The sequence below is a fragment of the Leuresthes tenuis genome, unplaced genomic scaffold (genome assembly GCF_036924035.1).
Source record: "Leuresthes tenuis unplaced genomic scaffold, fLeuTen1.0.hap1 SCAF_9, whole genome shotgun sequence".
Taxonomy (NCBI): domain Eukaryota; kingdom Metazoa; phylum Chordata; class Actinopteri; order Atheriniformes; family Atherinopsidae; genus Leuresthes; species Leuresthes tenuis.
In genome coordinates, this window is record NW_027325363.1 from 36,824,516 (window position 1) to 36,838,065 (window position 13,550).

The 13,550-nt window shown below is 40.4% G+C and overlaps 1 protein-coding gene across 2 annotated transcripts in view; it reads right to left on the reverse strand.

Annotated features, from left to right (window-relative positions):
- LOC140314812 (protocadherin Fat 3-like) overlaps positions 1-13,550 on the reverse strand; it is a 217,785-nt gene that overhangs the window by 147,297 nt on the left and 56,938 nt on the right. For both annotated transcript variants that reach the window (XM_072393187.1, XM_072393186.1), the window contains exons 5-6: positions 7,366-7,680; positions 5,867-6,077 (exon numbers count right to left, since the gene is read on the reverse strand). In XM_072393187.1, coding sequence (XP_072249288.1) covers positions 5,867-6,077; positions 7,366-7,680 — 526 coding nt within the window. The remainder of the gene's footprint in view (positions 1-5,866; positions 6,078-7,365; positions 7,681-13,550) is intronic.

Consider the following 13,550-nt stretch of genomic DNA (forward strand, 5'->3'; position numbering starts at 1 on the left):
CGACAGAACGTTCCCCACTGGTTACATGAGGGACTCCTGGGAGAAGTGGAGGGTTGTGTGCCTGACGATTCTTTCCGTTGAGGGCATCGAGGATCGATGGATCGAGGATACATATTCAGAACCATGATAACGGGCTATCTGCTGATTGGATTAGGTGTTGCCCTGGTGTATCGGAAAATTCGGAAGTCGGAGACAGTGGTCCGAGGCCCCAAGCTACCCGACATGATTGTAGAAGTGGGCAGAGCTGTTGGCGCTCAGACTGTTGTCATTAACTGCAATATGGAAAACATCTTGGAGAAGCTTGTGGCTTTGCAAATGCGTATGGATTGTTTTTGTGACCAGAATGGACAAACAGAGTAAGTCGTGTCCATTGAAATACGACTACTCACCCTAACCCAACAATCATAATCTAATCTGCATTCCTGCTACTGGCACTGGCCAAAGCCGCTGCTGAAACAACTCTCCCTAAGATTGATGCAGTGAGACACTCCTTTTTCCTCCCTCCCTTCCTTCACAGACACCTGTTGATTGTTGACTCCATCTGGGACCCGATCAAGGACTTCTCCATGGCAGCCTGCTGTGTTATCGTGATGACATCCTGTGAAATGAGACACTGATTGTGTGTTTAGACGAAGCGACTCCCTGGGCTTATGGACACACGTATCTACTGACGTGCAGATATGCAGCACACCTCCTTTACTACTATCCCACGCCTTCAAGTTGTTTTGCCTTTTTATGTGTGAAGCAAGCAAATGTTTGCTTATGTTTTGAGTTCTATGCTGGGTGTGAGTTTATGTTTGCTGTTGTTGATGTTGCTGAGGTTTTTTTCCCAGTCCTCACATTGATCCCTCCAAGGAGCATAGTCTGGATGCTGTGTTTTTTCCCCTCCCCTTTCAACAGCACCAATGACCAGGACAAGGAACCAGGACCTTCCCCGGCCCCCCAAACCCCTGACAGGTCATCGCGCTCCTCACCCTCCCTTTCTCCCTCCTCCCCTCACCTGAAATTCACTGAGCAGATGATGAAGCAGGTCAACGCTGGGCTCAGATCTACCCCCCAGCCCAATCCCTTTTTGTCCCCCATAAACCCCCCACCAGAGCAGCCGAAGCGACGACACCCAGCCCCACTCCCTGTCCCTCCACGCCGCCATCATGTTCTGTCTCCGCAGTCTGATGTGTGATGTGTGGAGGGTCCGGGCTGCGAGGATTATGACAGTCGTGACTTTTAAAATTTCTGTACTTTTAGGTGACAGAAGGAGAAATGTGGCCCAGTCAAAAGTCAGAGAGTTGCACTCTAAAAGATCTTTAAATATTATCATTAATTAAATATCATTTAATTAATCACCCTCATTGAGTCGACCCCACCTGGTTTCAGTTTTATCAGTGAGGCCAGAGTGAGCAGGACTGGAGGAGGGATCGCAGTCTTATTTAATGAATCATTTCAATGTAAGCAGTTATCTCCTGGAAGTTTTCAGTCCTTTGAATATATGCCTATACAGTTAAAGGCCTCATCCAGATTCCTGTTTCTGAATGTTTACAGGCCCCCCAAATACTGTGCAGACATTTTTGATGATCTCAGTGAACTGCTGTCTATGATCTGTGTTGATTTTGTGTGTAATTATTGTTGGTGATTTTAACATCCATATGGACAACCCTCAGGATAAAGGTACTAAAGACCTGAGGAACACTCTGGACAACTTTGGGCTGACTCAGCATATAACAGAGGCCACACACAATAGGGGGCACACTCTAGACTTACTGATCTCTAAGGGTCTGAGCATTTCAAAGATTGCTGTGTCTGATGTGGGCCTGTCTGACCATTCCTGTGTTTTCTTTGAGAGTACGATCTCAGTGCACACAAATGTCTCAACAGCAGTGATCTCAAAACGGTGTATAACTGAAAACAGTAGTGAGATCTTTAACCAGGTCTTCTCTTTAACACCTGCCCTGTCCGGCGGTTAAGTCAGTGAGCTCGTCAGTAGCTTCAATACTAAAATGTTAAATGTTATGGATAATATTGCTCCCATTAAGGTGAAGGTTATCTCTGGAAGGAAGTCTCCATGGCGAAATTCCACATTGGGGAAAAATGGGAAAAGAGAGTGCTGGAAAGCTGAGCGCAGATAGAGAAAAACAAATCTCCAGGTTCATTATGACATCTATAAACAATATATACTCATAATTTACAACTGAGGAATGCAAGGAAATCCTACGTCTCTGCCATAATCACCAAAAACAGTCATAATGCTCAGGCCTTCTTTGCTACAGTTGACAGGCTAACAAACCCTCGGGTGTCAGTGTCAACTGAACTTCATTCCACCATGGCCTGCAATGACTTTGCCAAACTCTTCACAGACAAAGTCCAAAATAATTGACAAGCAGCAGTTTCAGCATATGTACCGTGTCCACCGAAAACCGGTTTGAACACCATGACACTATTTCAACCCATTAACAGGACATCTTACGTCAGCTGAACTACTCCTCTTGCTGTTTAGACATCCTGCCAACAGGTTTTTTCAAAGGGCTCTCAAACATTTTGGATTCAGACCTGTTACTGATCGTGAACTTGTCCTTAATGTCAAGTGTGTTTCCAGAGCCACTAAAAACAGCTGTAATTAAACCTCTGCTGAAAAAGGAATATCTTGACAAGACAGAAATTAATAACTACAGGCCCATCTCAAATCTCCCGTTTTTAAGATCAGTGAAAAAGCATTTTTTCAACACCTTATTACTTTTTAACACAAAATAACTCCTATAATACCTTCTCGTCAGGTTTTAGACAGCACCACAGCACTGAAACTGCTCTGACCAAAGTGTTTAATGACATATGTCTGAACACAGACTGAGGAGTTACCAGGTAACAGTTCTCTGTTACCAGGAGACTGAGGCCATGAACAGGCCCTTGGCAAATGCATCGAGGAGATTAATAACTGGATGTGTCACAACTTTCTCGAGCTCAACAAAAACAAAACTGAGGTAATTGTCTTTGCAGTCAAAGAGAAATGGGCAGAAATCTGGGTGTAGTGGTGGACTCAGACCTAAATTTGGAAAAAAACATTGAGGCAATAACAAAGTCAGCCAACTGTCACCTTAAGAATATATCAAGGTTAAAAGTTCTGATGTCTCAGCAGGACCTGGAAAAACTAGTCCATGCATTCATCTTTAGTAAGCTTATTATTATTGTCTGGTTATTGTAATAGCATCTTTACAGGTCTATCTAAAAAGTCAGTTAGACAACTGCAGCTCATTCAGAACTCAGCTGTTCGAGTCCTCACTAAGACCAAAAAAGTGGAGCACATCAGTCCAGCTCTGAATGGTCTTGGACCAAAATACATCAGTGACCTCCTGACCCACTATGAACCTTACTGACCCCTCAGGTCATCTGGATCCATTTTTTTATCAGAACCAGACATGGAGAAGCTGCATTCAGCTTCTATGCTCCACATGTCTGGAACAAACTCCCAGAAAGCCTCAGATCAGCTGAAACACTCAGTGTATTTAAGTCCAGGTTGAAGACACATCTATTTTCAGCTGCATTTGAATAAAGCTCCAAATAAGCTTGGGTTTCAAAACGTAATCATAATTTAAGTACTGATTTTATCATCATTTACAGTTTTATTCTTATCTTTCATATTTATCGTTTTATTACATTTTTATTCAATCTTATCTTTATTGCTCTGACTTTATCTATTGTACTTCTGTCATTCTTTTTTGTTTAAATTTTAAATCATGCTTTCTATCTCGGTTTTAATGTCTCTGTAAAGCATGTTGAATCACCTTGTTGTTGAATTGTGCTATACAAATAAACTTGCCTTGCCTCAGAGACCAGTTTGCCTTAGGAGACATTAAAATAGCTAACAACAACAATAGCTAAAATAGCTAACAAAGATTCTCTTTCCCTGCTGCTGTTCTGCACAGGCCTTAACCCCCTTGATCAGATCATCACAAGGAGTGGAAACAGCAGAGAAATAATCTTAAATAGAGTAAAATCAGCCACTTCCTTTACATGGTTGACATCAAGTGAATGCCTGGAATGACGAGACATCAACTTACTGATCCACCCAACCAGTCTTTTCAGCAGGGGTTGAACAACTTGAGGCCATTTGGGGTCTCACAGATAAATGCTAAACATGAAGAGGCTCAAAGGAAGTAAGCCACAACAAAATACCTACAAAGAGTAAGGCAGATCCCAAAGAGCCAGCTGAATTGGAAGAACACAGTCCATGCAATCAGCACATATGCTCTGTCAGGTTATCAGATACCCAACCACTTTGATAACCTGGGCAAATGAGAGAAAATAAGTCTAAAAAATCAGGACAATAAAGGTCCTCAAAATGAATAGATATTTTCACCCCAAGTTCAGGACCCGTTACAATAAGCCTAATGGTTTTAGCTGTGGAGGAATGAGCACTTTAAATGACAAAATATCAAGGGCCAAGCAGTTCAACAGAATGATGACCCAAAATGATGAACTGGTAAGTAAACGGGTAACATTGACCCAGTAAGGAAGAGGAGAAAGTAAAGGTGCCATTATGGAAGGAAGAGATCATGCAGGACATGTTGCACAGACTGATATTGAGAGGTCCTACCAGTGGCTTCAAAAGGATGGTCTGAAAGACAAAATGGAGTCACAAAAATCCCTTGGAAAACAGATAGTATGAACACTCTTGGATGTTCAACATTCAGCAAAGTCATTGACATAATTAATATTCAGGCTCTCACATTGGCCATTCATTCATTCATTCATTCATTCATTCATTCATTCATTCATTCATTCATTCATTCATTCATTCAGTTTCTTCCATCTCTTCTGAAACCCATTTTTAGTCAGCATGCTACTTTTCATGAGTTTGTGCCTTGGTGTCTGCTGTGGGAATGTTACAAACCAACTAAAGCAAACTTTTACCATGACCCAGCATTCCATGTGGTCACATTTTTATACACCAAATCATCCATTAAAGCTCTTACAAACTTAATTTATAACTGCAACATTATATGAGTTAATATTAATATGAGTTAAAATTGCTATATTATCATTTTGTCATGTTAAAATAAAAAAGATCATCAAGTATGTGACATCATGACAGAAAGCTTGGCTCAAAGATGACTTTAGATACTTTGACATCAGCAAAGCTAAATTGTCCTTCATAAGAATTTGAATAAGGGCAACTGGACTTCTCATTGGAGACGTTTCACCTCTCATCCGAAAGGCATCTTCAGTTCTGAACTAGATGGGGAGTATCAGCTATCAGCAATGCCATTCATAAACATAAACATTATGAACATGTTCTTGCACAGCACTGGTTATACTGGTATGTCCACGTGGATAAATATTGATTTCCACTGCACAATGAAAACAAGACTAAGGATGTTTGGAGTATTGTGGGAACTGCTTTCCATCCTAATTGCTGTGTCTATCTAACTGGACATGATATAATCTGGTTAAGCCTTTCAAGAAGATGACACAAGTTGTGTTGGGTTTTCCTCTGCAAAGGACATAAAGGCTTTAACTTCTGTGATAAATAAACTCCCTTGAAAAAAATCCCAGAACTTAAAAGGCTATTCCTTAAAAATTAGAAACATAAAAATATTTTTGAAGGTTTATGTTGAATTCAATGCTATGAGTCAATTCTTTATAGACTGTCCAACTGTTTCCGTAGCTTGACTGGGCAGCTGAAAACAATGTTGCCTTGGTGACTTGAATGACAAAAAGATGTACTGAAGCCATAGTAGCTTTTATTTAATTTCATAAATGCCAACTCAAGCTAACAGTGTCTTCATATACACCATCCACTGAGTCTGGATATGTCCTAACTCACAAAACCAAAACTCTTCACTCGCTATCATCTTCACATACAGGGGACTTTTACCTGTTATGTCGAACCACACAGGGACAGAGTTCTGTTGTAGGGAGACAACACCCACAATCTCAGCCACCTTGTCATTCTCCATAATGGTGAAATTATAGAGTGGCTCTTTGAAGAGCAGTGGTAAAGTTAATGGAGGTGGACGGCGGAGCCACTCAATGTGCAGGCGAGCTGTTGAGGACTTCTGGGGACGGCCATTGTCCGTTGCTTTGATCTAAACATAGGAGTATAGAAGTGTAAAGGTAAAGGCACAAATGCTGGGCTGTTCATTTGCTTAATGTTATGACAGTGTACTTCACAAACACATCATTCCATTATTATATATAAGAATTTTGCTTTTGGGCCTCTGAACTTCTATGGTTAAATAGCTTTTGTTACCTTTCTTTTCTGGTTGGTAATCCAACCTCGGTCAGAGCAGGTTTGTTCAATGTATTATGTATGATGGAAACTTTTTTTTTTCTGTTTTGAGAGTATATATTGTGTTTGAAACCACTACATCTCATATGGTGATCCTGCGCCTTTTCTTATTATCTCCACCTAGTTTCAACTTCAGATGATGCCCAATTCAATGTGCTTGTAAGTATGAAGTTGAAACTCTCATGCATTTTTGCTTTGATATTATTAACATCAAATATCATCATTAGTTACATAGTTCACTTGAAAAATAAATTAGCTAAAATGCTCTAGCACTACTCATTTTAATGTTTTATATCCTGACAAAGAAATGTGACTTCTGATTGGCATTCTTTTTTAGACAATTGGAAATTAGAAATTCCAATTCCCCATTTGTTATCAAATGCACCATCCGAATTGCATGGGTAATAGCCATTACAAAAACAAAAAATGATTAAATATTGCTCATATAAGATACAGCTCTTAATGTTAACGCCTAAAAACTTAAAGAAAACACTGAGGAAGTGAGTTAGAAGGAAGACCAGACTTTATGGAGCAGATATATGATGGAAATATTATGACATTAGTTCTCAATGGCCATCAACCATTACATTAAACAGTGTATGTTTTAATAACTTGAGTAAGTTCAACACATTAGTTCTATCTGAGAATAAAATTGCCAGTCAGGTATTCCTCCATCAGTTTGGTGTGTGGTCAGAGTTCTCAGGCACTTTACTGTATGTAATATCTTGCTCAAAGGATCACTAAGTATCACAGATCTCAAACAAGGCAGACGCTAAGGGTGAGAGGGGTGGAGTGAAGTAAAGTACGTCACTCAACACCCTAAAATGTTCTGTTTGAACATAGGTGTAAATAAATGGAAGAAAAAGGAGTTGCTGTTTTTCCCCTCTGTGTTATTTTGACTAAAGCATGTCACAGGCATTTATTCAAGGCTTAACGAAATTGTTACATACACACACACACATACTCTAACACTCGTAGATGCAAGACTAAAAAAATTATCTGTCCATCACTAATTTTTGAGTTCCGAAATATTAACATTAAATCAAAACTCAAAATTGTCAACATGCTTAAAAATGGTCTCATACAGTCAGGATGTTGTAGCTCCCTGTAGTGAAGGCCTTGCGTGATGATACTACTGCTGTCTTGGGATCAATAAAGAATTTCCCATCCTCATTTCCATCCACAATGCTGTATGAAAGGTCGCTGTTGGGCCCATCATCGTAGTCGAAGGCGAACACCCGATAGATGGGCTCAGCCTTCTTTGTACGCTCTCTCTCTGGAAGTTTGACCTTGTAGACCTTTTCATGAAATGTTGGTCTGTTGTCATTTTCATCTAGGACTTGTACCATTACCCACACTGTACTCTGCCTGGGACTAACACCACCATCTGAAACCAGTACCTGTTGAGGTAGAACAAAGTGATTTAAAAAATGCACACACAAAATGCGTTCCTATTTGCACAATGGATCCTTTAAATTGTACAACTCATGAACATACAATAATGCACTAAACATTAAGTTGCATTACAATCTGATCTAAGTAGACATGTTTTGGTATTTTATGTCATGGGCCTATACAAAATAGTCCAAAGTTGTGAATTGATGAGACAATCAAAGACAGGGTTAGTGCGTCCTCCTCACCCGTCTTCAGATGGTTCAAAATACTGCTGCACGTCTTTTAACAGGCACATGTAAATATGAGCACATTTCCCCCATTTTAGCCTCACTCCACTGACTGCCCAAACACTTCAGGATCCATTTTAAAATGATTTTAATTGTTTTTAAATCCCTCAAACAGTGGTCTTGCCCCGCCCTACCTCTCTGAGCTTCTTTACCCTTATGCACCCTTCCGCACTCTCAGGTCAGCTGCTCCTGATTGTGCCATAAACTAAGAGGAAGCTCAGACGGGATCGTGCTTTTGCAGTTACAGCTCCAAAACTTTGGAACAATTTGCCTCTGCACATCAGACAGACCTCTTCTCCATCTGTTTTTAAATCCCTTCTTAAAACACTTTTTTTCCCTTGGCTTTTAACACTATGTGTGACGTTGACTTTGAATCTATTTTAGTTTGTTGCAATTTCATGTGAACCTTTTATTTATTGTTTTTATTTATCCTGCACAGCACTTTGGTCCATTGTGGTTCTTTTAAAGTGCTTAACAAATAAAGTTGGATTGGACAATCAACAGTTGTGGAGTACTCAGCTTTGCAGACTTTTATTTTTCCAATTCTTTATTTGTATATTATTTGCCTACTTGTTTGCCAACCAGCAATTCTACTTATATTTGGCAAGATTTTTCATAGATCAAAAAGTTGAGTGGTGAATTGGATTTTATGAAGAGTTACCACAAAGAGCAAAACCTATTTTCCTTTGTGAGTGTAAAGGAAATCATAATTGCATAAAATTGTCTTTGTACGTTAATATTCATACCCACATTGCTCTTATAAAATGTTTCAAAACTTATAAAAAAATCATCAGAGAAACACTACCAATTTCATAGGCCATTTTAAACCTGGATGATACAAAATTTGCTTTTACAAAAGTTTTATAATAAACCCTCTGACAAGTTTGAATTATTTAAAGGCTTATTTATTTGGTGAAATAATCATTTAAAACAGCCAGTGTAAAATCTGGCAGAATAATTCTGAAACTTTCTCACATGCTTTAGGGAATAGGCTACACCTACAGCATACTCATTTGATAAAATGTTAAAATGTTTAATGTTGATTTAGAATTATAGTTTATTATTTTTATCAGAGATGTGAGGCTGCAGTTCTATTGTCATTGTGATTGTGACTGCGAACGTGCACATATCTACTATATGAATTCCTGGGTTTACTTACCAAATTATAACCAGCATTGTGATACAGCTTAGTGAGCTTTCCCTTGTTAGGATTGGTTGAGCCAAAAGCCATGGATATATCGAACTACTGTCATAGTCCAGGCCTCAGACTATAGAAAGTTTTTCACAGGCCTGTCTTGCCTTTTCCAATGCCAGATAGCTCAGTAACAAATGTGTAAGTATGGCCATATCCTTACTCACACATTTATTTTTTTTAAAGCTTTTTTTTGTTGTATAGATAATTTCACAAGGAAAATAGTGGCCTGCTGCAGAACCTTTACTCTTTGTGCATGTCTGGGCATGCTGGTAACTTTGAGGCTAAACATTACGTGAGAAGTTTCATCTTAATTGTAGGGCAAAAACATAATAGCTCATCATATTATCATATAGCCTGTGTAGCCCTGCAGCGCGGACTGACTGAACATAGCAAAAGTAACCAGGGGTGAGGCTTATTGAAACCGTATTGGTCACAGTCTGGTCAAAGACAGTTTAGAAACTAATAAATAGAATATCTTTGGTCTGGTTGCAGAGCTGCACTTGGTAACTGAGCTGACCTCTACAAAGTCTTGCGGGTCTTACTGGAAATATCATTAGTCAACAGCTTTTTCGAGTGTTTTTCCCTTCAGAGCATAACAATGAAATAGTAATGTTTTTTTAAATTTTGTTTAGTATTTAAAGAGTAAAGTGATTTGTTTGTCTGTAAAACTCATGTAAATCTCCTCTCTTTTAGCCTGAAGCAGAAGAAGCTGGGTGTTGTATGATGTCTGCAAGCTGGTATGTAGATGTTTTAGCTGGCAAAGTGCTAGATCTTGTTTTCTCAAGAAACTGTGCCACAGAGGCCCTATCTGTCACACCTCTGCATTTCTCTGACCACTATTTCATTCAGTTCAGAGTCAGTCTCTCGAGAAGACCATCTGCTTCTACCCCTATGGTTTCCTTCAGCTGCAATCTCCGCAACCTGTCGCCCACCTGCTTCTCCTCCGTTGTTGCCTCCGCTCTTCCAACCTCCAGCACATTCTCCTCCCTTCAGGTTAATGGTGCCATGGAGTCCCTTTGCTCTACTCTGAGCTTATCTCTGGATAGTCTGTGTCCTCTATCCACCAAACCCACCCGATCCTCCCAGTCTCACCCCTGGCTTAATGATACTCTCCGAGCGTCACGCACCAATCTCAGAGCTGCCGAAAGGAAATGGCACAAGTCAAAACATCCTGCAGATCGAGCTAAACTCCAGGCGCTACTGTCATCATTCGCATCCAGTGTTACTGATGTCTTTCTACATCAACAAGATTCATAGTACTACTGACATGGTCATGGTCATCTCCCGCCTTGACTACTGCAATGCTCTCCTAACTGCTTTCCCAGCCTGTGCTGTGAAACCTCTGCAGATGGTCCAGTCAACCCTCTGTTCATTGAGCTCCTCTGGCTACCCTTAGCCGCCCGCATCAAATTCAAGTCACTGATGTTAGCCTACAAAGTGCTTAATGGAACGGCTCCCATCTACTTGAATCCTCTTGCAAAGGCTTATGTCACAACTGGGTCCCTCCGTTGGTCCCAGGATTGTCGTCTAGCAGCTCCTACACCACGCCTAAGACAATCCAAACTCTGTTCATGTGTCGTCCCACGATGGTGGAATGACCTACCGAGCGCTACCAGAACAGGGGCGTCCCTGTCTATCTCCAAGAAACTCTGGAAAACCCAGCTCTTCAGAGAGCATCTCCTATCCCAGCACTTACCTTGTACTTCCCTACCCCTCTATCTTTGCACTTTATCTTTCTGCACTTCCTTCTATGCCTGCACCCTATCTCTACTCTGTCCCCTCTGACAGAGTCGGACTCGTGGGTTCCTTCTATGTAGCTTATTGTTAGCTTTTTATATAGCTGTTATATCTTCATTTGTAAGTCGCTTTGGATAAAAGCATCCGCTAAATACATAAACATAAACATTTTAGACATTCGTTGCCAGCTTACTAAAAGTACTCAGTTTTTCAATGGTTTGGAAGTGCAAACTTTGTGCTGCTGCCTTTGATCAATGGGTACAGTTGCTTCAACACTACCGTTTGCGTCATAGCAATTTGTCCTCAATCAGTCCATTGCAATGTGTGTATAATGACTGCATCTGCACATTTCAATGAATAAATGCATTGAAAATTCATCTAACACGGATACATACACAGGCAGTTAGACCAAGTCAGACGGGACGTGTGACATTTTTCTGTCCCAAGTGTGGATTCAAGCAGCTATTCAAAATCTTCTCAGTCATTTAAGATCACATTTAAAATAACATTACACGGTGGAGTGTCCATTCAAAAACTTTAACTACCGTACCAATGTGTATTCCTCATTCAATGCCCACAAAAGTAGGACTCATCCAAACTGTGATGTCTCAGGTTTTAAGAATGAGGTTGTTCACATAGAAATTGATAGCCAGTCAATCTAGAGTGAACCTTGAATCAGATGAGGGTGATATTATTCAAAGTACCACTGAGGTGGGTACTCCTACATGTAATCCTCTGGAGTCTGGAGATGACACAGGCACTTTGCAAACTCAGTTGAGAAACAACTTGGCTTCTTTGTTTCTGAAAATGCACAGTGTTCTCCGTGTATCAAAGTCAGCTACACAGGACATAGTTGAAAATTTGGCAGAGATATTCTCATTGTCTAAACCTTTAGTTAGAGACTCTGTCATCAGGGTTTTCCAGGCACATGATCAGGCAATTCGTGACTCCCTTCTTCATGAATTAGTGTAAGTTTTGATGAAAACTAATGTTTTTGTTAGTGCCACATCAGATGGTGCAGAGCTGTCCACTGCCAAGTGCAGGGAAACATTTGTAAGGGCCAACTATTACCCTCTGGTAATGCCAGTACACAACACTATAGATTCCAGTGGACACACAGCAGTGTATGTGTCAATACTACAGATGATTCAAATTCTTGACAAGATTCAAGAAAACAAACCATCACCCCCTGGAATGTACTTGTCTCATGAAGATGGAACATATTTCAAAGAAAACCCACTATTGTCAGAAGGTGGAGACCTTAAACTTTCCCTGATATTGTATGTGGATGACATTGAACTAGTAAATCCTTTAGGCACATCTAGAAAGATCCACAAACTTTGTGCAGTATACTGGTTGCTTGCCAATGTACCTAGTAAATATAGGTCCAGTCTGCATGTTATTCAGCTAGCTCTGCTATGCAAAGTACCTGATCTCCAGAGATGTGGTTATGAAAGTGTACTTTCACCTTTGTTGAGAGGATGGTGTTTTTGTTGAAACTCTAGGTCAGTGTATCAGAGGAACTGTATTTTGTGTGGCAGCTGATAATTTGGCTGCCCATGGCCTTGCAGGCTTTGTGCAGAGTTTCCAAAGGAACTATGTCTGCAGATTCTGTTGCTGTACTGCAGACGAGATCCAGTCCAGAGAAGTTTCTGAAGCAGAGTTAAACATCAGAACAAAGGCCTGTCATGATGTTCATGTGCAGAATGCTGTGCAGGGAGAAAATGCAACTCACTTTGGTGTTAAATGTGAGTGTGCGCTTAGCAAGACTTTGCAACATTTTCATCCCATTACTGGTTTCCCACCTGACATACTTCACGATCTATTTGAAGGTATCGTGCCAGTTGAGTTAGCGCTGTGCAACCGTGAGATGATCCGTTGCAACTATTTCACTCTCGAACATCTAAATGCACAAATCCGGACATTTCCGTATCAGCATACTGATAGACTTGATAAACCACAAGTGATCCCCAAGAATTTTGCAGGAAAACTAAGCATTAGTGGGAACGGCCATGAAAATTGCACTTTGTTATTACCTCTTAAATTAGGAAGTAAAGTCCCAGAAGGAGATGAAATCTGGACCATTTTGATGGACCTCAAAGACATTGTGCAACTGGTATTGTCTTTCACAGAGGAATCCATCCACTTATTTTGATTGCAGACCAAAATAAGTGATCACCGACAAGGTCTTCAGTCGATATTTCCAGACTTTAAGCTGCGACCCAAACATCATTTCGTGGAGCACTATCCAGGACTGACAAAGCGTTTTGGGCTTCTTGTTCATCTATGGACCATGAGGTTTAAAGGAAAACATTCCTTTTTCAAAAGGGTCATACATGACACACATAATTTCAAGAACGTTTTGAAAACTCTTGCTACCAGGCACCAGCACGTGATGGCATATCATTTCAGTGCCCCAGCATTTTTCAGACCTGACATACAAACTTCTAGTGTCACCTCCATCCAAGTTTCCACACTGCCTCTAGTGGCAAAAAACTTCATAGAGACAAAGACTGATAGCCAGAACATATACAGTGCACCAAAGATCTCCATGAGTGGCACAGAGTTTGCAAGGGGAATGTTTGTTTCTGCAGGTCAAACTAGAGGACTTCCAACATTTAGCAAGATAGAGCACATACTGCTTGTCCATAACTAT